General features: G+C 40.5%; 1 protein-coding gene across 4 annotated transcripts in view; it reads right to left on the reverse strand.

Moving 5' to 3' along the window:
* Positions 1-8,690: 8,690 nt before the first annotated feature.
* Positions 8,691-24,881, reverse strand: part of cyth1a (cytohesin 1a) — a 35,630-nt gene continuing 19,439 nt past the window's right edge. The window contains exons 3-13 of one of the 4 annotated variants that reach the window (XM_089019555.1): positions 24,634-24,698; positions 22,101-22,167; positions 21,904-22,022; positions 21,203-21,283; positions 20,217-20,329; positions 18,751-18,899; positions 18,556-18,667; positions 14,299-14,375; positions 14,160-14,228; positions 13,256-13,410; positions 8,691-12,159 (exon numbers count right to left, since the gene is read on the reverse strand). In XM_089019555.1, coding sequence (XP_088875681.1) covers positions 12,081-12,159; positions 13,256-13,410; positions 14,160-14,228; positions 14,299-14,375; positions 18,556-18,667; positions 18,751-18,899; positions 20,217-20,329; positions 21,203-21,283; positions 21,904-22,022; positions 22,101-22,167; positions 24,634-24,698 — 1,086 coding nt within the window. In that variant the 3' untranslated portion in view covers positions 8,691-12,080. Of the gene's footprint in view, positions 12,160-13,255; positions 13,411-14,159; positions 14,229-14,298; positions 14,378-18,554; positions 18,668-18,750; positions 18,900-20,216; positions 20,330-21,202; positions 21,284-21,903; positions 22,023-22,100; positions 22,168-24,633; positions 24,699-24,881 lie in introns of all 4 variants that reach the window. The other 3 variants (XM_089019559.1, XM_089019556.1, XM_089019557.1) reach the window with 3 other exon arrangements.

A 24,881-nucleotide genomic window follows, 5' to 3' on the forward strand; every position in this document is an offset into this window, starting at 1 on the left:
TGACTCCATCCGACCACTGGTCTGCAGAACTAGAAAAGTCACTGAAGCCAAACGCACCTAACGAGACCTCTCTTTTGAACGCGCTTTCTTCCTTTACCTGCATACTCACTGACTCAAAGGCAGATGGTTCAGGATGCCAACCCCCCCCCCCCCCCCCCCCCCCCCCCGCACCCTCCGACTCTGTTTCTTTGATGCCATTCGGAAGTGATTTCCACATGACTCAGCACATAGAACGTATTCAAACATACAATGAGATCATACGAAGGGAGGGTGCTATGAGCCCGTTCTTCACGCTTCAATGGCACCTTTGTTTGGGATGCAGGTAGACCTGTTGAAACGACCTCTGACACAAAAAAACTACTAAGGAGTGGAGAAAAAAAAATCCATAAAACAAATAAACTGCAAATGTTCATCACAAACGTTTCGAGTTATTTCAGCTCGCATGAGATTTCAACATTTACAGTCCCGTCTGGCGCCAAAGTGTCCGAGAAGAATAGATCATGCGGCATGACACACTTCCCCTACTTTAATTAGGGAGTATGACTTCATAAATGACAGCACAGTTCTCCATTTATGCACACTGTGAAATGGAGCACATACTCACGACCACCTGACCTCCTTACAGGGACAATTTAACGTGAATGGTGATGTTGAAGAGTTCCGGACATCTGATTTATCTTCAGGGGCGGTGGTGTTTGAAAATGTCTTCAGGCCTCGAGTCATCCAAAAAATTTTACTACGCCATAAAGTAGACCTTCAAATGCACTCCATATTTTGTTGGATTTAAAAAAATATATAAAATAGTCATTTCAGAAAGAAAACAAAGAGGTAATATGAAAAGAACCATGAATGGAATCCAGAATAACATCCATTAAGACACCTTGGAATGAGGATGGCTGCTAGCCAACAAATTGTTTGGATGGAATCACTCGATGATATTTCAGTCATTGTAAAAAAATGGTGATAGAGGCACCTCAAGGCCAAATGTGGCAGTTTAGTTTGTGCATTTTTTTTTTTACAGGCGACATTTTTGGGTGTTTTGTGAAGCGTCCACATACCGTATTTTTCCCTGCCTTCCACCGCCTTCTCCTCTTCCTCCTCCTCCGTTCAGAGATGGTCTCTTGACCTAAAAGCATGCGTAAAGTGAAAATCAATAAAATGTCACACACCAGTGACATGTTTAGAAAAACAGGCAGATCTGATTTTTGTTAACTCATTCAATGACAGACATGCAAAAATATGTCCACTCCAATGCCAGGGTTTTTGTCATTTTCACTCGAATTCCAGGACCAACAGAATATTGCGTTTTAGGACTACATAAACATTCAATACAGCATTAGAGACCTTACATTCTCTTTTTTTTTCATCAGAAAAGAGTTAATTCCTAAATTATATGGGTCTGGAGTTATATGAGCTTGAAATATGGGCAGCTGTCCAAAATACATGCAATACATACATATTAGTTTAGATAGCGCTTTAACAACGGCTGAAGCTGTAACAAAGCGCTAACATAGAAAAAAAGAGAAATGCTGCCCCCTTTGGGAAGGGAAAAAACATTGCCAGAAGCCATGGCCAGCGCTTTATCGGCACTCAAACAAGACAAAACGCAAACAAATTCAGAAATGGCGTTCAGCGTCATATTTTCAATTCCCGAATAAATTCGTGAATGGCAGTGAATGAGTTAAATAGCGTTTTAAGCATGAAAACAAATATTTTTAACTCATGGTTAACTTATGGTTTTAGCTTTGCATTTATTTGTATGGAGTTGCAGTGCCGTCCATTGAACAGGGAAAAGCAGTGGCGGGCCGTGCATGTTACCCCTAGGCCTTCAGTAATGGTCCCTCCGAATCAATCCACTAGAGGGTGACGTTGTTCATATGAATGTGTGGATTTATGATAGCCCTATAAGATTGCAATATAATTAGCTATTTTTGCCAGCTTCAGAACTGTCCAACCATAATTATGTCCATCTATTCTTGAAAGGACCGTCTTTAAAACGGCTTTAACAGTATATCTGCAACCAAATCCATTTCTTCTCCACCTTCAGTCACTGTGGGTTGCCAAAAGCGCTATTAAATCAACACAACAATATATTTGCTTATGTCCCTCGCTACAGATAGTGTGCTAGCTCTGGCCAGTATGCTCTTATCGCTACCGGCTAGTGATACTATGATTGTCTAGTTACTGGAAAATCATGTGACTATCCAAGCATAGTTTGCAATCTGACATATCCAGCGCCTTCCAGCAGGCCTCCGGTTGCCTACTCGAACTCTGATTGGTTAAAGCAACAGTTTCATCGACATTGATTTTTATGCTCCTGGGCCTGCAGAATTGATTGTGAAGGCGTACAGGTAGATATTTGACCCTGGTAACAAATGATGGCTGAAATGTGATTGGTTAAATGCTAAGAGACAAAAACACACATCTGGAAGCAAAGACAATTTGGAATGATTTAATAAGAATTCATAGACAAGATATAATCAGAATCAGAACCAGAATCATCTTTATTGGCCAAGAGTACAGAACAAACAAGGACTTTGACTTCGGTAGAACACGCTCACATTAATAATAATAATACATTTCATTTATAAGCGTATTTCAAAACTCTCAAGGTCACTTTACAGTCACCGGAGAAGTTATCTGTGGGTGAGCAGCGTCAGCCACACACGCCAGCGTTCACTCAACCCGGAAGTAAATAGATAGAAACCTAGCTAACCAGCTACGAGATAGCTAATAGATAGCCAAGAGATCGCTAGCTAGATAGCTAGCCACCTAGATAGATCTATAGCTAATAGCTAGCTAGCTAGTTAGCTAATACACTGAATGTCACTATTAAACACACAGATAGAAAGCTAGCTAGCCAGCTAGTACATAGCTAATAGAAAGCCAACACATAGCTAGCTAGATATCTAGCCACTTAGATAGCTATATGACTAATATATAGTTAGCTAGATAGTTAGTTAGCTAATACATTAGTCTGTGATTTAGATATTTTTAGGCCAGCAGAGAAGGCCTTGCAGGCCGTGATGGCCCACCCCTGGGGAAAAGTCTAAATATTTACTTCACGGGATCATGAACAGAGAAGGCATCTGTCACCTTTCTTTGTCTTAGTTGAAAAATAAAAATCATAAAAAATCAAAATGACACACTACGACGAGAACAAAACTCCATTGAAGCCATTTGCCCTAATGTTCCCTTCAAAATGGGCGCTCCCCAAAAGACAGGAAATTCTTCTGGAGGAGCTCCAAAAACACCACCTCCTTTTTTTGTTTTATTATTATTATTATGATTGTTTTGCAACTTCCCTTCCATATCCCACTTCCCAGCCAGATAATCCAAGAAGGATCAGTACAGCGAGTCCTGAACGGAGAGTAAACAAACCAGCTTATATTATTCCAGAAACCTCTGGCGTCAAATGAGAAATGTGGCATTTATGGACGTGGTTGGCATTTATAAGCTGCGGTTGGGGGGGGGACGGTAACGTAATGAGACCTGAGGTCACTTGTTACAGAAGATAACACTGGAACCACATGAAAAAAACATGTGACTAGAATTCCCAAAATGAAAGACACACACACAAAGCGAACATCCACAAAATGCCACATTTTCGTTCTTGCCCCCCCCCAAAAAAAAAGTCAATCCCTTCCAGTAAATGTAATAATGAATGCCAGCCAACTGGGCGGTCACATTACATTGACTTCTGCTAACGTGTCAAATCATTGACAGAAATCTTTTATGGTCTGCATATATTACACTTACAAGTCATAAAACCCGGCCGCTTCCATTCTTGTCCGCTGATAAGAGGCAAAAATAAAACAAAACAATTACATGCACAAGTTCCAGGAAAACGTTTTTTTTTTTTTTTTTTTTTTTTTTTTACGCTCCCGGGGCAACATTTGGGAAGCCCAAATGCGTACCATTACGAGTGTGACAAGAATACTACAGACCTGTAATGGAACTTAGCGCAACATGGGAAACGATTTGTTTTAAAATGCTATTTACATACACGTACATGCATGTGAATAGAGTGAACCCTCATTTTTTTATGCACCCGTAAATAGGTGCAAATCTGAAAAATATTGACATTTCAATGCTTTTATATACTTTAAACTTGGTAAAACACAGTTAAAGTTACAAAAACATCCATGATTTAAAGGTATTTTAAAGTAGCAGCTGTAACACACTCTGGCTGTCAAAAAATTTTTTTAGAGTATCATATCAAAATCACAAAAATACTTTTGCTTATACAGTTCGCCAAAATATAAGCAAAAAGTGCATTATTAAAAGAAAACTGTGGTACAAGTGTGAACTTAACTTTTCACTTGAAGGAAAAAAAGTCCAATGTTTGGCATTATTTTTCAGTGATTATAAGAACAACGTTGGGATGTTGGGATTGTAGGCATCAATAGCCATGGAGATGAAAAAATGTGTTACACTTAAAGGACATCCGACACCATTTTTTTGTCTCCTGACATCAGAAAAACGTTTTATAGCATCTAAAATACCCAAAACATGCAGGCTGATATTTTTAGTCAAATGCAAAACACCAATAAAAATGAGTTAAAGTGTCCCAAAATTACTTCAAAATAACTTCAGAGATGGCGAGTTTCAGAAGGGCCCGCCCCCTTGTTTGTGACGTTGGACGTCTTTCCTTGCTGTAGAATCAAAACAATGGCTTCAGATTCGGAGAGGATGTTTTCTTGTTACTCATCCAGTTATGAATATGATTCAAATAGTTCTGAAGAGGAAAGCATAAATGTTTGCGATCGATTAAAGAAGTCCTTCCACATCATTTTGAGGCGTCTGGACTCCAATGTACCGTGTCTCAGAAAATGCACAAAATGGCGCCCAAGCTCCGTTGGAAATGGGCTGATTTGTCTGCTGGGAATTTGTGTCAACTAGTATCAAATAGTAGTCTTGGTGCAACACACAATGATTCACCATCACATTATTTATGTGTGTTCCTTCTAATTTCGCCATCAACACGGATCAACACGAAGTTTTCAGACCAAACAAAGTACCCAAAATGCATTGTGTGTCACTTTCTCGGTTAGGGGCGTTCCTGACGTGATCTCACGTCAGGCATCGTCACCAACTCAAAAACAAGACTTCCTGAATATTCAGCGCGAGTCTTAAAACGTAAAATATAGCTATATGCAGTGGAATCTTTGTAAAATACGCTTAGTAGAAGTGTTAGAATTAGTTAGATACACATGCTAAAAACATCCTATGTTATTTAATTTCTATTTATTCTTATCAATTAGTAAGTCCATATATGTATGTAGTTTAGTTTTCTGTATATGTTAATTAGTATACATGTAATCAGCTTGTACTTAGTATAGAAATCTAGCTATCATGTTACAGTCTAATAATAAATATTCATGATTGTATCTAGCAGATGATAGGTTCTTTCCAAAGTGACATCACTCCTGTTGTTTATAAATGTTTGAGACGCTCTTGCCTCGCTGTCCGTTGGCCTAGCTTCTCCCCTGGATAACATCCTCTAGCTGCCTGATAAGAAATATTCATTTTTTGTATATCACCTTGCTTCCTGCTGATTTAATATTTAGACGATGCAAATGGAGAGCTGAACCAGGAAGAACAGCATTTAATGCAACAAGAAGTCATTTGAAGTGATTTTACAAATTATGGACACAACTTGTCCGGCGGTGTCGGTTGTCCTTTAAATCAAAATAAATAAACCAAAACCAAAAATAAAATAACACCTGCATTTGTATGTCACAGAGGTCTACTTGATCTTCTTCCTTTCATAGTTTTGTTGTTGTGAATTGAGAATTTCTCCATGGTAAGACTAATACAGGATACTTTATGTCATGTAATCTAATCGAATAAGCAGTTTTTATGATTGCCTGAAAATATTCACTTAGTGTTTAGAAACAAGAAAAAAAATCGGAAGACAGATTGCAATTCTAGTTCCCTTTTAGAAATGGAACTTCAGTCGAAGTTTGAAAAGACACAGCTGTGCTGTGTCATCTTTGCTCATTTTATGAAAGACAAAAATACAGTTTATGAGAAGGAAAAGGAAGGCATGTCTTGTTGTGGCCACCTTCGAATGCCCTTTCTGAGAAATGATCCCCTCTGGAATCATTTACCCCCTCCAATGTTTCACGACTGATTTACTATGACGTGTAGAAACACGTACTGCTTGTCTCTGACAATTATGTGGCACCGTTGCATTTTGGACTGAGAAGCTTCCAAGACTGACAACTCGTTCCATACACTCATCAGACTTCATTAGGTGCACCTCCCAACCCACATTATCATGACATCCAATCACAAGATTGCAATAATAAATCAAGACACGGCCTTCATGAAGATATTCTAAAAAAAAGTTATGTGGTTTAGGTTTGGGGTATAAATGTGAATATGAACAAAACCAAAATAATAAACAAATAAATAAAAATGTACGTTATGACACTGTCCTGCTTGATCAGTTTCGCAGTTGAATGCATTTCAGTGTTGATGCGTTGAGAAATTATAAGCAGTTACATTTAAAAACATAACTCAAAATGTAGTCAGAAACATACTGTTAAAAACATGCACCTGGTTGCTGAATGAAAAACTTTCTTCGCACTGTAGGAACTTCCATGAAAAAATTTCACAGCTGGATAAAATATATATCCATATATTTCTGTTTTATGTTATGTTAACCATTCAAGAAAATGTATTTACAACATGTTAATTTAATCGTAAGGTTTTCAATATGCGTTCATTCGGTTTCTACGTTTCATTTATATATTTTTTAAATGTATTTTGAAATATTGATTTCTCAGTTGGCACTTAGATACATTTTAAATAATTATTGAAGCCCAATTGGGCTAATTTAAGCAACAATGCTACTTTTCGTGGTCAATGAAAAAGCATGACGGGAGAGCTCATTTAACACCATCAACGACGACAACGAAATTCAAAGCCACGAATGTTCAGCACAATAGTAGATACGGATAACCTTTTGTTTAACAATTGTAAAGAATTTGCAACTATTTTGTGTCTGCGTATTTTCTAACTTTTTTACGACCAAAAAAAGACGGGCGTTGACATTTTGTCAGAAGCGAGCAAACTTGGAAGACCAAACGAAATGCATCTTGGGAATATCAAGCAAGCTACTTCGGTGTTTTTCCTTCATTTTTCGTGCTCATAAAGTCTCCGAGTTTGTTCAAGAGAATATTTACATTAAAAACAAAACAAACGAAAAATAATAATATAAAAAAATGTTACGGAGAGCAATAATACTTACTGGTTTATCGACCCCGCTCTTGTCACGATGCTATCATGAATTTGCACGTTCGTTCTGGTTAGAAAAATGGAATTAGGTCAACATTTGATTGTACTGTACTGTAAATATTTCTGTTTCTGCGCTTACTTGCGTCACATTGGTTTTACGAGCCGAATCGTTTTCACGTGAGGTTAGGACGAACTCAGTTCCCCCGCTGCAGTGCCTGTTGAGGGGGGCGGGGGCGCTTCTGGGAAACAGTCTGGGCCTAATTGGAAGAGTCTCATGTGTATCCACTTAAACTCACACAATAAAAAAGGGGTCACGAGGATCCCACTGCGTGCACATTTGGGTTTCCACCTGGGGAAGCTTCCACTCACACACGTTACAAGCCAGGCATGAATGTGCTGCTGAGTGGGTTTCATCGTGGCATCGGTAGATCATTCTGTCATACTGTCAAAGACTGCTGCCTGATAGGTAATTGCAGAACTGGTTTTAGATCGCCGGGTTTCTACATTGTGATAATAACAATTATAGAACACAAGTCCCACCCCTCTTTTTCTTTTGGCAAACACAAACGATCATGAGTGATGGGAATTCCGGCTCTTTTCAGAGAGCCGTTTCTTTTGGCTCGGCTCACTAAAAAGATCGGGGTCTTATGGCTCCCAATGGCTCTTCAGTTTGTTAGTTTTGTTGCTTAAATTAACTAACAACCAAAAATCATGTAAAATTATGTGAAAAACGAATTACTCATGTAAAAAACACACTACATCAAATATTTTTATTTATATGGCTTGATTTCTATGTGCACAGAGCATCCACTTTCACTTTCCCTGTGGTTACTCTGGTCTGATGATCAGCTGTCACTAATTTGCTTTTCATATTAATAATGTTATCATACCAACTAGTAAAAAAATATAATAATTGAATAATAATAACAGCATAATGTGATAACATTTGTCCACCTGTCTACACTAACGCCCCTACTTCTCTTCACTGCTGTGTGTCTGTAATTCTCCCCTCCCTCATCTACCACGGATATCGACCAATCACGTGCGGCTTTCACCGAAGACTGGGGGCGGGGAATAGAGGACCAAAAAAGTCGGCTTCCATTTCGGGCTCCTTGTTCGGAACGGGCTCTCTTTGTTGACTTCAGAGATCCGACACTAAGAACCGGCTCGTTCGCGAACGACACATCACTACAAGCCATGCATGAATGTGCTGCTGAGTGGGTTTCATCATGTTATCGCGATCATTCTGTCATACTGTCAAAGACTGCTGCCTGATAGGTAATTGCAGACCTGGTTTTAGATCGCCGGGTTTGTACATCGTGATAATAACAAAAATTATAGAACACAAGTGCCATCCCTCTTTTCTTTTGGAAAGCACAAACAATCACACGGTATAGATCTCTTGGGGAGAAATTGATTGTTCTGTCAGCTCTGTTCTTTCATTTATTGCTGAGTACATGACACCTGACACACTTGCTATGTTTTGCAACTGTCAAAATGCCCCATTGAAAACCATTATGAAAACAAACAAACAAAAAAGGTGTTGTATTATTCGGGCATGGTGGTCGACTTGTTAGATCCCCCCCCCCTCTCACGTCAACCAGATGAAAAAAAAGGTCACCAACTCGAAAACAAGACTTCCAGAATATTCAGCGCGAGTCTTAAAACATAAAATATAGCTATATGCGATGGAATCTTTGTAAAATACGCTCAGTCGAAGTCATTTGAAGCCATTTTACAAATTATGGACACAAGTTGTCCGGAGACGTCAGTTGTCCTTTAAAGTGTGACTGGATACAGAAATAATAAGGTTGTGTCTTTATCGAAAATCCGAGTGGAAATGCAATGAAATCCACTTTTAAGTTATTTAAATCCTGTGCATTACGATCTGTAATTTTAATAATTCCTCCATTCAAAGCATGCAGCAAAGCTTCAAGCAACCGAAATTACTGTACAGTATATGCATGTCATTATGTCAGTCTAATACTTGAAGACTGGTTTAGCTTGCCATGTGTACAGGGATACCTTGGCTTACGAGGTAAATTGGTTCCCAGACAGTGTGTAAGGCGAAAAGTGTGTATACCCAAAAAATTATTTCCCATAGGAAACCATTAAAATCAGAATAATCCGTTCCCAGGTCCCCATAAAACAATTTTATACTTTATAATTTTCTAAGCCTTAAAACTACACAAAAGATACCTTTTTTATGTATAATAAATGTGCTATGGTATTATAATTAAATAAATGAACAGTACAGTATAATAAAGTCGTTTTATTTACCTTTGTGATGGTCGATGGCTTGATGGAATGGATAGCTTTTTGCATAAAGTGTCTCAAGGAGCTCTGGGTTGTACATCTTGGAAGTTGTGATATTGCAACAGATGCAAGCAGACACACTAGAAACATCATTAATTGCTAGTTCCCTTGCTTATCTTTTCATTTCAAATTGAACTGATGGCTAGTGCGGGTTATTTGTGGAGCCTGATTGATGGGAATTTTAACCTTGCAGTCTACACTCTGCCTTTGAACTATCAAAGTTGAAACATCCAAATTTCACTGTTTTCTATCCATTTTGTCACTTTGTCTGTCGTCTGCCTGTCTCTAATGTTTAAACCACCTCCCCTCATTGCTGCATTCTTAACCAATCACGTGGCTTTAACCGAAGGGGGGAATAGAGGACAAAAAAATGTCGGTAGGCATTTTCTTTTTTGGAGAATGGCTTCACTCTCTTTGTCTGTAAACCCCCCGCCCCTCACTGCTGCGTTCTTGACTAATAATGTGGCTTTAACCGACGACTGGGGGCGGGAAATAGAAGACCAAAACAAGCCGGCTGCCATTTTCTTGTTCGGAGAATGGGCTCTTTCGTGAACGACACATCACTCATTATGGCAGCTCCGTGTGTATCCCGAAAAAGAGTTCGTATGCCAAGGTAAAATTTTCATAAATTTAACGTTCGTAAACCAAGGGGTTCGTAAACCGAGGTATCACTGTCAATAAAAAATAAAAATGCTTTCATTTTTTTATTACAATCAGAATCATCTTTATTGGCCATGTATGTAGAACACACAAGGACTTTGTCTCCGGTAGAACACGCTGCACTAGTATCATCATAAAAAAATTGAAAGAGGCACTATACAGTTATATTTGGGTTACTGTTTAGAGTTAATGGCAACGGGGGAAGAAGCTGTTTAAATGTCTGCTGGATTTAATGCGCATGGATCGGTAGCGCCTGCCTGAGGGGACTAGCTGGAAAAGGTGGTGGGCAGGGTGCGGAGGGCCCAGTAGGATTTTTTCCATACTTTTGCTTTTATACATATATTTAGTATAAAAAAAACTATTGTTTCCATTTTCTTTTGTTTTACCTTACAAATTAGTATTGTGGTCACAATCGTGAGTCTTCTGACCAAATCATGAGACTTAACATTTATGCTCAATGTCATGACTTCTTGCTGCAAGCTTTGAATGTGGATATAGTAGCGCCACAGTGGACTAATCGGGTACCTATGAAAGTATCCATGTGATGAGCGTCTAGCTGCTGGTGGTGGTCTGCCGGGATGATATCACAGGAGAACAGCTGCACACAAAACATTTCGATCAACAACATGCTTGCTTATTTCTATACTGAACCACCACCCACCCAGACCTCATTTTCACTGAATGAACGCTCACTCCATTGAAGACATTTCCATTCATTTCTTTCAACATCATTTCACATATTCAGATTCCTGCTGCCTCAATGTTGGCAGCTGTACCAAAAAAATGGCTCGAGGCTAGAAAAATAGCCTGATATGTTGTTGGATGAAATGCATTATTTTTGTGTTGCTGGAATTCCAGCATGTGCCAGTGGTCAATTATAATATTTGGGATAGATGATACTGTATAAAAATCAGCCTCTTGTTAAGACTTAAACTGCATTTATTAGTCCCATAGTGCCTCCTGCTGTCCATAATAACACACGATCATATACAAAGGTCCATTTTCTTTTAATTTTAACTCGACAAAATGGTAACAATATTTTTTTAAGAGGGTTAAAAAATGTTATGACTAATCGTAAAACAAAACTCACTATACAAGTATGTACAACACATCGATAAATAAAGCAATACTGACTAGCAATATGATTTTTTTTAATTCTCTACGTGTTAGTGCACTGAAAGAAGTGGAAGCAGAAGAACGATTATATCAGGCACTCAAAGTCATGAAACCGGCGTGTTTTGGTTTGAAAACCTGAGATGAGCCACCGTTGAACATCTATCACCGGCCCTCGAAAGCTTCTGTACACAATCTGTGCATAAACATCCTGTAGCGGTGTGTGCCGGATGCCGTCATTATTATGAGGATACGGGAGTGATTTGTTATCGCTAACCAGCAGCATTTCTCATTTACAATATTAAATAATAAGGGGAAACCTGTATTTGTTTGTTTTGTATGTAATCCCACCCACGATAAAGTACACCGATTGTTGGCCATTTCCCAACATTGGCATGTAAAAGCAAGAGGTGTTGGGTGGTAGGAATAACGCTGTAAAAAGACTGATCGAAACATGAAATAATTTTCTTTAAAGTTCTTTGTTTTTTTGCTATGACGATAATTTTGTTGCCATGCGTTCAGACCTGCTGAGTTTTATGTGCTGCTTAGCGGAGTGACTGTTGAGCAGGGCTGCATGACATTTTTTTTAAAGAACCACCGGGCTACTCTGACTCCCCCTCCTTTGTGAATCCATCCCGAACAGCCAGCGTGCGTCTTGGTTTCCTCGCCGCCTAAATCCAAAAAAGCTCAGAGATGGCTCATCTGTTCCTTCAAGTGCAACATGGTGAGCGTGTGGTGTTGCTCCCTCAGTGCCTCTTCATGGACGACACCTTCTTTTTCCTGGCAGCCAGCATCTCGTAAAAGGGGTCCCTGCTGATGGCGGCCCTGCAGATCCAAATTCAAGAATTAGGGATTCTTTTTGGACTATTTAGGGCGGCTCTTAAACTCGGGCCCACGGAATGAGAAATGATTGGCGTATGTTTGTATGTGAATGTTTAATTGAGGTAACTGGACTCTTGTTTGCTGCATTTATTGTTGTTTTTTTTACTTTACATAGTGCATAAAAAGATTACCATATTTTCTGGTGTATAAAGCACACCCAAAAGTCTTGATTTGAGCTTCAAAATTTCCTTCTCGACCTTGAGAGCTTTGTAACGCGCTTATTAATGAAATGTATTATTATTATTATTATTAAAAGATGACCTTGTGCTTTATACACAGGTGCGCTTTATATGTGAGGTATAATTGAGCCACAACAGGTCTCGCAACTACTGGCAGCAGCCGCAGACTCCTGTTTTCCCTGTAGAAGAAAGAAGTTGTGTGTAACCCGAAACTCTACTGTAGCGCCTTATAACGTGGTGTGCTTTATATTTGGAAAACGTATATATTTATATATTATAATTGGAGAACTTTTGTCATTCAATGAAGGCACGCTTTATAGTCTGGTACGCCTTATATATGGAAAATGTTTGAAAATACACCATTCATTGGGAGTGCACCTTATACAATGGAAAATACGTTAACTTTTATGTATGCTACCTTTCGAGTTTGCTTTCTCACATTGTGTAAAATATATTAAAATGTACATCCTGCAAATCTCAATTCAGTAGGAGTAGATCGATTGCCGTGATACAACTTTCACGCACACTGAAAAAAAATCCACTATATTATATTTGGGTAACATTTTTCATTCACTGAATGTGCAACTTATATTCCCCGGTGCGCCTTATATATGGAAAATATTTGAAAATACACCATTCATTGGGGGGTGCGCCTTATACACCAGAAAATACAGTAACTTTTATGTTTCTCCATTTCGAGTTTGCTTTCTCATATTATTGAAAATATATTAAAATGTACATCCTGCAAATCTCGTTTCAATAGAAGAAGATCACCATTCTATACCTTTTACACACAATGGATTAAAAAAAATAAAAAATACGCCGGACCCAAATGGTTTGAGAAGCAAGGCGTCACATACTTGATGCTGTTCATCCATTCGTCCTTCTCCTCAGCCGTGGGGGCCGAGATGCGGTAGAAGGTGTGATTGCCCTCCACCACTCGACCGTCTGCCTCCGTTTTGCAGGCTTTGATCACCTGGTCCTTGTTGTCGGGGATGAAAAGCTCAAAGCAGTTCTGCGGTGGGTGGGAAGAAAACACACATGGTAGGTTACTAACTATAACCTTTGTCAAAATATTCAGTGTTTGTTGTTTTGTCTTGTTTTGCAGAAAAAAATGTGCACCATCAAACTGGGGTACTTTATCACAGAATACGTATTTGGTGGTACCTACGTACCTTATCCTAGAACTAACAACTTTTTAGGGGAACCTTTCTGGGTTAAGTAATATATGGAAGAACTTTGAGTGAGTCAGACCTATCAAATAAAATGAGTACCATTTTCCGGTGTATAAGGCGCACCAGAGTATAAGGCGCACCCTCAATGAATGGTGTCTTTTCAAACGTTTTCCATATATAAGGCGCTACGGCGTATAATCAGAATCAGTAAGCCTTTAGAAGTCCCAAAATGGGGAAAGTTGCAATGTGTATAAGGAGCACCTTCAATGAATTAAAGAAGTTTCCCAAATATAATATATATAAATATAAAAAGTTTCCAGAAATAAGGCACACCACTTTATATAAGGCGCTACAGTAGAGGCTGAAATGGAGTGAAAAGTGGCTTCTGACAGTAGTAGTGGCTCAATATGGCTTCACATACAAGGTGCACCTGCGTATAAGGTGCAGGGTCATCTTTTGAAGAAAATGAAGGTTTTTGGGTGAACCTTATACGCCGGTAAATAAAATAATCAATCGGTGGGGCGCAGTGGAATGTTGCCGTTCATTTTTCTAAGTGAGAAAACGAGGCAGAAGAGGGCGCTGCACTTACGGGCTTCTTGTCCTCCACCTCCCTGATACTGAGGTTCTCTAATGGGATGATCCCTCGCGGTTCCTTATCCTGCAAAGACACAAGCAAAATGAAGGAAATGTCATCAGAGTAGTACGGACGGACCTATGGTAACACTCACCGTCGTGTACTCAAAGTAGTAGAGGCAATTGTCGGTTAAGATGAACCATCTCCTCTTCCATGTCTTGACTCGGCCCCCTGCGTAGCAAATCAAAGTGGCTCAGTGAGTGGCAAAGAAACTTTAGAAAGTGGCAGAGGAAAAAAAAAAAAAAGACAAAGCGCCGACTTTAGCAACACGCAGGCGGACAGACGTGAGCAAGACAAGACAGATGGAAGCTGCCGACAACTCCCGCAATTCACTAAACGGTGCAGCTGGTCCTACCATGCACCCACCACCACCACCACCAAATCTAGAAAGGAACGTTGTTACAGATAAGACACCTTCATTTTATGTATGAGGTCACTGAAAACTTTCTGCTAGCCCAGGAACGGCATTTCAAAGACTCAATATGGGGACTCGTCCACTTACATACAAATACTGGATTTGCGTACAAAGGAGACAAGACGGGGGTTTGTTTCCTCAACTGCATTACAAAATAATAAACTGGAACGGGACTTGAAAAGTTTGACTGGCATCAACAATTCGTGTGAAAACAACATCTGAAGCTTTTAATCATCGGGTCTGTGGTTTCAAGGCCTCTCAGCCCTTTCATGCCTGGGTGGGAGCTTTTCATTAACTTGGGTGTCACTGACCCCACCCGACCTCTCACCTTAAACACAGCAAAGGCTCGTTTCCTGTGCGGGGAAACCTGATCCACGGAGGCAGATGGCAGCCTCCCGTTTTGCTACTCTGAAGTATCAAAATTCCTGTCGGGGCGAGGTTTGGGGGGGTTGGGGGTCGGGAATTCATTACTGTTCCCAAATTTATTCAGATAAAGCGCTGGTCAGACCTCTGAAAATGTTTTTCCCTTCCATGAGGGGGGAGAATTTGCCTTCTTTTTTTCCATGTTAGCGCTTTATTACAACTTCAGCTGTTGTTAAAGCACTACATAAATCAATATGTGTTGTATTGTATTTTGTACAGCTGCCTCCATTTCGCAGAGCGCTGAAGCTGTCGCGGCTTGGAATTGAAGTGGATTTACGTGGGACAGGAGATGTGAGACAATGTCTTTTCGTCAATGGATGATGCTACAGCTTCGTGTTTCCTTTCAACATTTAGCTTGTACTAGACATGCACTTTCCACCATGACGCCGCTGATCCACTAGTGAAAATGACGCTTTCATCCTCTCTTTCATCAAGAACTGCTTCATGTAATAAAGAGGGTACAGAAAGCGCTTAAGAATGAATGACTCTGTGTCTTTGTTGTCATATTATTTGTTATTTAGTTTTTTTTTTGTTCTTTTGACTTCAAGATTGCGCCGCGAGTGTCAGCTCCTGTATTTTGTTTTTCTACTTATTTCTTTCCTTTCATAACTTCGCTCCTGTGAAATGTAAATGTCTGCACTGCGAGACTAATAAAGGTAAATCCAATACAATCCATTTCAAGCTCAGATAACTAATTTAGTAATTAACCCTTTTTTTGGGCTGAAAAAAGAGTCTAAGGTTTCTTACGCTGAATTGAATGTTCATGAAGTCCTAAAATTGAATATTCTGTAGATCCTGAAATTTGAGTGAAAATGATAAAAACCCTGGCACTGGAGCGGACACATTTTTGCACATCATCTGGAAGTGAATGAGTCAACTACAAGTGAAATCTAGACTATGTGAGCCCACCACCGTGTTAGTTGACATACATCTATACTGCGAGAAAAGAAAGAGGGGTTTAGTTACGGTCCGTGGCGGCTTCCGCGCATTGAGACACACCCTTTTTATGATCATATGCAGGCATTCAAGCTGTACATGACATCCTATCATATCTCAAAGCATAATGATAGGTCAAACGCCTTCAAATCGTCTACATAAGGTTCCCACCTCTTGATCAACAGCCCCCTGGAACAACATCTTGAAAAATAAGCAGGTTGGCATAGACGAACACAAAGCTGGGTGCTGCTTGGGCACCCTTGAATTGAATCGGGCAAATGCGTTTTTTTTTTCTTCCCTTTGTTGGATCCTCGCACAGCAGATGACTTCTCCTCCAGTACAACAATAGCCGGCGAGTGGTCCCCGGCACATTGTTGCTAAGGGAGGAGAGAGCGGGTGGATGCTCGAGTGGAAGGTAAGGGAATGCGTGGCAGCTTCAATTTCCATGATATTCATTTTCTGAAAGTGGTGACAGTTTGGACTCCGGAATAAATGATTCTAAATATCTATGCGATTATAGAGGTTCCCCTCTAAAAAATGCCAAATGATATTCAATTGAATTACATATGGAAGGCCTCTTAAACACTTTGTTGCCCGCACCGCTTCCTCCACTCGGGTCACATGCACACATGTGATCCACCAAATAGAAAAAGCTGCAGTATTCCCGTTCGATAAAACCGTGAGCAATGTTTTTATGCGGCTACCACGGTGGATGTAGGAAAGGGCATAGTGCAGCTTTTGGATGCAACAAAAGCCACATGAAAAAGATAGTAACCATCAGAAGTCCTCAGCGGGAGAAGTCTTAAAGCGACAGGAGCCCACGAGGATGGACGCCAGCCACCCGCAGAGATAAAAAGAAAATGAGAGGACGAAAAAAAATAATAAAAACCACCAGCGTGGCGAGCGGACTCAACAGACAAAACATCTAAAGTTGAAATCACAGAAATAACCACAGAAAAAAACCCAATTGGACGTCGGAAGAGAACAAAAAGCAATCATGGGCGCACCACCAAAAAGCACCAAAGAGCGTATCTTTTGTTGTTGTTTGTTTGGGGAAGAGCAGGTGTACATACCTCCTGGGGTAGGAAAGACAACAGCCAAAATCATGGGAACAAACAAACAAACGAAGAGGAAAAAGGGAAACAAAAATTAAATCATCAAATGAAATAAATGAAAAGGAATTATTTGCTTTCATGCATTGCTTTACAATGTGGCACTATTTTCAGCCACTTGGTGGAGCTGTGCACACTGAAAAGCCCAACATAAATAATAAAATAATGCCTTTAGCTTGGCACCATAATTGTCACTCATTTTATCCTCCACCTTGATTTTGCTTCTTATTGATTAGTGGGGAAAATTAGACGCCGGCCAATTGTCGAGATTCATAATGATTGACAGGATGGACTTCATCAGAGCGAATCAGTACAAGTGTCGGGGCTTGGACAGGAGGGAGGAGAAATGCACCACTGTGATTTTCAGCCACCATCAGTTAACCTGTGGAACATCCGGGCCACAACAAGGCAGCCGACAAGCGTCTGCCACGCGTATGTCACGACTAAAAGACCAAAGGGGACGTATGAATTTGATTTAAATGTTCTCTGGTGTCTTTACTCATTCGCTGCCACTCCCGAATTGAATTAAGTGTGATGTAGAGTGCCATTCCTGAATTTGTTTGGGTTTCGGTAAAGCGCTGATTAGACCTCTGGGAATGTTTTTCCCTTCCATGAGCAGAGAGCATTTGCAGGGAGCATATGCCTATATATGTTGGCGCTTTGTTACAGCATTGGCTGTTGTTAAAGCGCTATATAAATCAATATGTATGTGTTGTATTTTGTACAACGGCCCCCCTTTCAAGCTTAGATAACTCCAGACGCATATAACTTAGGAATAAACTCTTTTGTATCTGATGAAAAAAGAGAGTGTAAGGTTTCTAACGCTGAATTGAATGTTTATATATTGGTAGTCCTAAAACTCAATATTCTGTGGGTCATTGCAATTTGAGTGAAAATGACATAAACCCTGGCACTGGAGTGGATACATTTTTGCACATCGTCTGGCAGTGAATGAGTTAATAACGTGTGGGCTCGAGTCGGATCAAATGCGTAATTTTGGATTCCATTCGTTCTGTGATTGTGCTAAAATTCATATGTCAAAGAATTGTTCTTTATTGCAATAAATGGAAAAGCTATGAATCCGTTCGATGCTCTCAAAAAAACACATGTCCACTCTATACGATCTACTTTACAAACAGTAGTTACTGAAATAAATTGAATGAACTTAAAGTTTTCTGATGCTCTTACTGGTGACCATCCAGATCTCCTTTCACTCAACGAACAGTATGTTGACATTTACGCACAGGAACTTTGTTTCCTGTATGATTGTCAATGTATGCATGTTCAAAGATTTATTAGCCTCCACATGTGTTGGTCTGATCTCAAGGCCACACTCATAATTTATGAAAACACAGCGTCTGCCTTCAAACGCGTGTACACAAAAGCCACACCCACGAGTTGTTGACCTCTATTTGAAAAAAAAACGTTTTTAGGTGATGAACGATATGAATTAATCGCGCCTTACCCAGTTTTAACAACCATCCTTCTCTGTCCGGGTTGAAGAAGGTGTGCGTGAGGTCATTGCCGTCATCCTCTGGAATTTTAAACGGCTCATTCTTGATGCTCTCATAAAGATTCTGCAATGGAGAAAGATGATGTTAACAAACACAGCGACCTGGAATCGGAAACCAAATTGGGGTAGGGGGGGTCCCAAGCTTGCCCTGAGCAGGTCCTCGGGTAGGTCCCCTCCCTCGTTGATCCCCCGGTTCATGGAGATGAAGCGCTCGACGGTGGGCTTATCCTTCACGTTGGGGTTGTGGAGGCTGGTGTTGAGCATGATGATGGCAAATGATAGGATGTAGCAGGTGTCTGGAAAACATGTGGGACAGTCAGATCTTAACGACATTCCATAATGATCACAACTAAAGTGAACTTGTCCATGTGGTTGCATGGTATAAAAGGTACATTAGTATCATCAATACTGCATAGTTGTTTCGTACCGGTACATAGACACTCATGTTTTTTACTGGGTTTTGACTCGTGGCAGTATTTTGAATTTAGTCTTGCAAAAAAAACAAATATTCGCCTGACTCCTATTTCACTCATTCACAGCCAGACTAACACACAATGTAAAATGCCATTGATAGGCTCACAAATAGCATTGATAGTCCAGAGTGCCTTAGCCATTTGTGCAACTTAACGCCTTCACTGCCAGACGTCCAAAAATGTGCCCAAAACGTGTTGAATTCCAGGCTCCATACAATATTGACTTTTAGGACTACATAAACATTCAATGCAGCGTAAGAAACCTTAGATTCTCTTCTTTCATCAGAAAAAAAAACAGTTAATACCAAAATTACGTAGGTCTGGAGTAAAATGAGGTGCAAGTGGGGGCAGCTGTACAAAAGGCAAATGCTGGCTGGCCCCTTATAGAAAGGGGAAAAAACATTGCCGAGGTCTGACCAGCGCTTTATCGGCAAGCATTAAAAATACTCTGAACAAATTCAGGAATGGCGCTCTACGGAATATTTTCAACATGGAAAAAAGGCAAACGCTGCACCCTCGCGGAAGGGAAAAAACATTGGCAGAGGTATGACCAGCGCTTTTTCGGCACCCCCCTGCAAGAAAAAACACAACTCGAACTAATTCGGGAATGGTGCTCCACGTCACACCTTTCAATGCCCGGATAAATTTGGTAATGACAGTGAACGAGTTAAACATTTTAAAACGTCAAGTTTCATTTTTTAAAAACAATTCTATGACCTTTGGTGATATTTCCTGCAGGTACAGTATCTTTGTCACAATTGTGATGTCGTATCATTGACACAACACAGTCTGAAAGTTATCTTAATGCAGCTAACTGTTCGAGTGAAAGCCCGAGCATGCGGCTGACGAAGCAGCACTTTAGCTGTCGTGTGTGGCGGTTAAGCAGCAACCACAACCCCAACCCAGACGGCATGCATTATGCACATCCTTCTGCATCCATGATAGAGCCGCTCATTTACGCGCATTATTCCCAAAAGGCAGACACCACCTAAAAGACAAGCTTGGCAGACTTTGTGTCTGCAAAACAAAGTAAATCGTTTGGCATGCCATTAGGCTCCCCTCGATTGAAATAATAGCAAATTATCAAACAGTCAATCATCATTCTAAGGGAGGTAAATTGAAAAGATTCTTAGCTGGCACCTGTGGATTGGAAAACGCCTGGGTTGCATTGGCAGTAGCGCTGAGCGAAGGCCTCCATCATGCGGTCGATCTTCTGGGCTTCTCCCGGGAGCCGAAAGCTCCACAGGAACTGTCTGTGAGGACAAAGGTCGCAATCAGGATGTGAGGAAGAAAACTGCTTGGAGGCTGGTGGACACGGTGGGGAGGAGGGATGGGTTTTGAAATAGCAATTTTAAGAAAAAAAAAAAACCTCATTAACTAATTCATTAACTAATTTAGTACCATTCCAGAATTGAAAAGTGTGAAGTGGAGTGCCATTCAGAAATTTGTTCGGGTTTTGGTTTTTCTTGCGGGGGTGCCAATAGTGTGCTGGTCAGACCTCTGGCAACGTTTTTCTCTTCCGCAAGGGTGCAGCGTTTGCCTTTTGTCCATGTTAGCGCATGTTAAATCTTCAGCTATTGTTCAAGCGCTATATCAAGCAATATGTATGTATTGCATTGTATTTTGTACAGCCGCCCTCATTTCAAGCTCAGATAACTCCAGACCCATATAACCCATTAACTCTTTTTCCTGATTAAAGAAAAGAGTCTAAGGTTTCCTATGCTGTATTAAATGTATATGTAGTCCTAAAACTCAATATTCTGCGGGTCCTGCAATTTGAGTGACAATGACAATAACCCTGGCACTGTAGTGGGCACATTTTTGTACATCATCTGGCAGTGAATGAGTGAAATTGGTCACCTTGTCTAAAGTTTAGTGGCAAGTCAAAATATTCAAGAATAGATTCACACATTTTTCGGCAAATGTTATTTTTGTCGTTTTTTTTCCTCATTGTGAAATTAGATGATTATACAAGGCTACGGCCTGACTAAATGAAGCTAAAAATGCTTCTTTTTAAAGAATGAAATAATATTTTTACACATAAATGCATTTGATGTCATAGCTGTAGGTTCCTCTCCTTTGTTTCCAGCTATGCAGCAAATGTGATGCACCTACGACCGTCTTACCTTAGGGCCTGCACCAGGTTGAGATCTGTGAATTCATGAAGCTCAACAAAAGCGTGGAGGACCTGGATGTTGAATTCATCTCTAAAAAGGCAAATGTGGAAATACATTTGATAAAAAAAAGAGATTAAATATACATAAAATCCTAATTGAAACAAAAGGTGTAAATGTCGGCCAATTGAGGGCTGATGATGTGTTCGTCGTAAAGGGATGGTGCTCCCCATCATACGGCGTGACAGGGGACTCGCCCCTTTGCTAATTCATTTATCATCTCATCTGGATGATGACATCACTTCGCGACCCGTATGCCCTTTTGTAGTAAATTAGCTTTCCCGTGAGCTCATGTTTGTTGTCTCCCAGCGGACCAGCAATAGACCCGATCGCCATAAAGCGTGCCGAGAGAAAATAGTCGTTTCCCAGACCCCACCCTTCATGTGCGACTGTCTGACCCGTAATCTCCGCATACCGAAAAAGAGCCCGGCGTCATTTCCTCAGAGCAACAGACTCCAATCTTCAATTTCCCTTAAATAAGGCAGACAGTGTCTTGAGCGCATCACTCAAGAGTGACTAAGACAATCGAAAGCAGATGGAGGCAAGCGAGGGGGAGACATTGTCTAAAATTGCAACCAGGCCTCGCAGCACATGGAAAGTGAGCAATATGGAAACGATGCAATTCTAGGATATCGGGAATGCGGGTCCCTTACCTTTCCCCGAGATAATCTCCAATAGCTGTTTTGTTGAGACCCTCCCCCTTGCAAAGAAACTGAGCGATGTCATCGCTGGTGTTCTTCAGCAAGTCATTCTCAATAAGGAACTGAATTCCCTGGAAGAATGACAAAGGACACATTTTTTTAAAATCCTCAAGTCACATCCTTGGAATCAAAATTAGCAACTTGCTTACCTTTTTGGGGTCCATGTTGAATTTCTTGCGACCAATTGCCACCTGTTTGTTCCTCTGCATGGTTTTCCTGGAAGTTCAGAAATGGAACCGCTGTTATTTGTGAAGATCATAGATCACATCGAGGAATAATAAGACTGATGTAATAATCCATTCATTAACTCATTCACTGCCAGATGATGTGCAAAAAATGTGTCTACTGCAGTGCCAGGGTTTTTGTCATTTTCACTCAAATTCTAGGAACCAAAGAATAATGAGTTTTAGGACAACAAACATTCAATACAGCTTAAGAAACGTTTCCTTTCATCAGAAAAAAAGTGTTAATTTCTAAATGTCAGGAGTTATACGAGCTTGAAATGAGGGTGGCTGTCCAAAATACAATACAATACAATACAATACAATACAATACATACATATTGATTTATATAGTGCTTTAACGACAGCTGAAACTGGAACAAAGCGCGAACATGGACAAAAGGCAAATGCTGCAACTCTCGTAGAAGGGGAAAAAAATCATTGCCAGAGGTCTGACCAGCGCTTTATCAAAGAAAAACCAAAACCCGAGCAAATTCGGGAATGGCGCTCCACGTCACACTTTTCAATTCCCGAATAAATTCAGGAATGGCAGCGAATGAGTTAATTTTGAGGCAGCAAGTCAGGTGGACATTATCCCACTTGACTTTCGGAACCAGACTATTGCTGGCCTTCAAGTAGGTCAACATTTTTCCAACTCCTGATTGGTCAGTTGAAGCAAAACTTGTTCACACTAGTTTTGACCAACCAAAGTGATCTGCTCAAATGAATAATATACTATGAATGTATATAAATGTATGTATAAATGTATTTAAGGTATTTTTGTCTTCCTACATGCTTTGGCATTTTGTAGAGTAGCGCAGTTTCTGTCCATCATAGCATGGGACAGTGTCTTGAACCGCAAACTTCTAAACTTCGCGACAGCCATCCTAACCACAAGGCTACCTTGCTGCCTGACGGAAGCATTTTTTTGCCCAATTGTCACCTATAATCTACTACTGTGGTTTATTCATCAAACTGACGAGTCATCTCATCCAACGTGACTCACAAATAGCAGGATAAAATGATATTTCCTGACACCCCCCTTTTGTGGACCCTAAGGTGGTGACTCATCCTGCTTCTGGGAAGAAGTCCTTTCTAGGGCCTGGAGCTGCTCAATGGGGTCAAAATGCATTTTCAAGGTACTTCTGTCGCCACGGTGACTTCCCCAAGTCTCGTTTTTGACTCTATCTCCTGGAATATTTTCTTTTGTCCGCTACTAAACTCCTCAAAGTAAAACCTCAGCAAACAAAGGAGGAACGTGATGGAAAAGTGTCGTCGCGGTCTGGCGTGATCGCATGAACTCGATGCAACCCTTTAATGGGTTTGGGAGTCGAGCCAAAGTGCGCCATGATTTATCTGCTCTTGATGGGATCTCTCTGACCAAAGTAGTCGACCCCAGTGCCCCCCTTTTCCCTGGGGACCTTGCATTGTCTGCCTCGGCCCACTGCATTATTCAATGAGACCTCCCATCATGTGTGGTGTGAGGGGTGCGTCGGATAAAACATTTAAAGTGCCTTAAAAGCACGGCCAATGTGGGAGGAGTTTTTGGCGTGACGAGATAGCCATCGACTATTAATAATTGACAGGTTTGTTTGCTAAGTAAACAGAAGGCAAACAAGTTGGTTTGGTCGACAGGCGAGGTAATGTTTGGGTTGTCGGGATCGCCCTTTTTCCCTGCCTATAAATAAAGACATTTGCGGGGTGCCGTGTGAAGGCCGCCAAATTAAATTCCCCATTCTGGGACGAAGAAAGGTTTTCTGATTCTGATAATAATAAAAATAATAATAATAATAATGATAATACATTTCATCTATAAGCGCCTTTCAAAACACTTTACAGTCACAGGATATTTTTTCTGCGGGTGAGCAGTGGCAGCCACACGTGCCAGCGTTCGTTCACTCAATCCGGAAGTAACATAAAGTAAAAAAACAAAAACAAAAAATAACAAATGATATGACAACACAAAGACACATAGTTAATAGATAGCCAGCTAGCTAGCGAGATAGCCAGCTATCCAGCTTAGTCACAAATCAGACTTGCTTCTTCATCTGTGACATTAGAAGATTTATTCGGGAATTGAAAAGCATGGCATGGAGCGCCATTCCCGAATTTGTTCAGGTTTCGTTTTTTCTTGCAGGGGATGCATTTCCCCTGGCAAAGTTTTTCCTTCCCACAAGGGGGCATCATTTGCCTTTTGTACAGCCGCCCCCATTTCCATTGCAGATAACTTTAGAGCCAAATAAAATCGACAAACTTTTTTTGCTGATGAAAGAGTCTAAGGTTTCTCACGCTGCAGAGAATGTTAATGTAGTCCTAAAACTCAATATTCTCTAGGTCCTGCAATTTGAGTGAAAATGACAAAAACCCTGGCACTGGAGCGGACACATTTTTTGCACATCGTCTGGCAGTGAATGCGTTAAATGGCAAAATCAAGTGATCTCCTAAGGAGGCTCCATCTTACCTCTCCTCAGTGGAACCCAGGTTCTCAATCTCGTTGGTGACCTCTGCTATCTCATCCTTCAGCCGCTGCGGAAAAGAAAACATCGTTGTGGTGTTCATTATTTCCAATCTATTCTGAAATGATCACAGAATACAAATTTGGGGGCAGTCTCATTTTAATTGAATTCGTCTTCAGATGAAGGTTTCTTAAGCTACATCGCAAATGGTGAAGCAATGCCGAAAAAGCGGATTCAAGTTTGCGTGGCTCTT

The sequence above is a fragment of the Hippocampus bargibanti genome, linkage group LG17 (genome assembly GCF_051943395.1).
Source record: "Hippocampus bargibanti isolate YZ-2025 linkage group LG17, ASM5194339v1, whole genome shotgun sequence".
NCBI classification, from domain to species: domain Eukaryota; kingdom Metazoa; phylum Chordata; class Actinopteri; order Syngnathiformes; family Syngnathidae; genus Hippocampus; species Hippocampus bargibanti.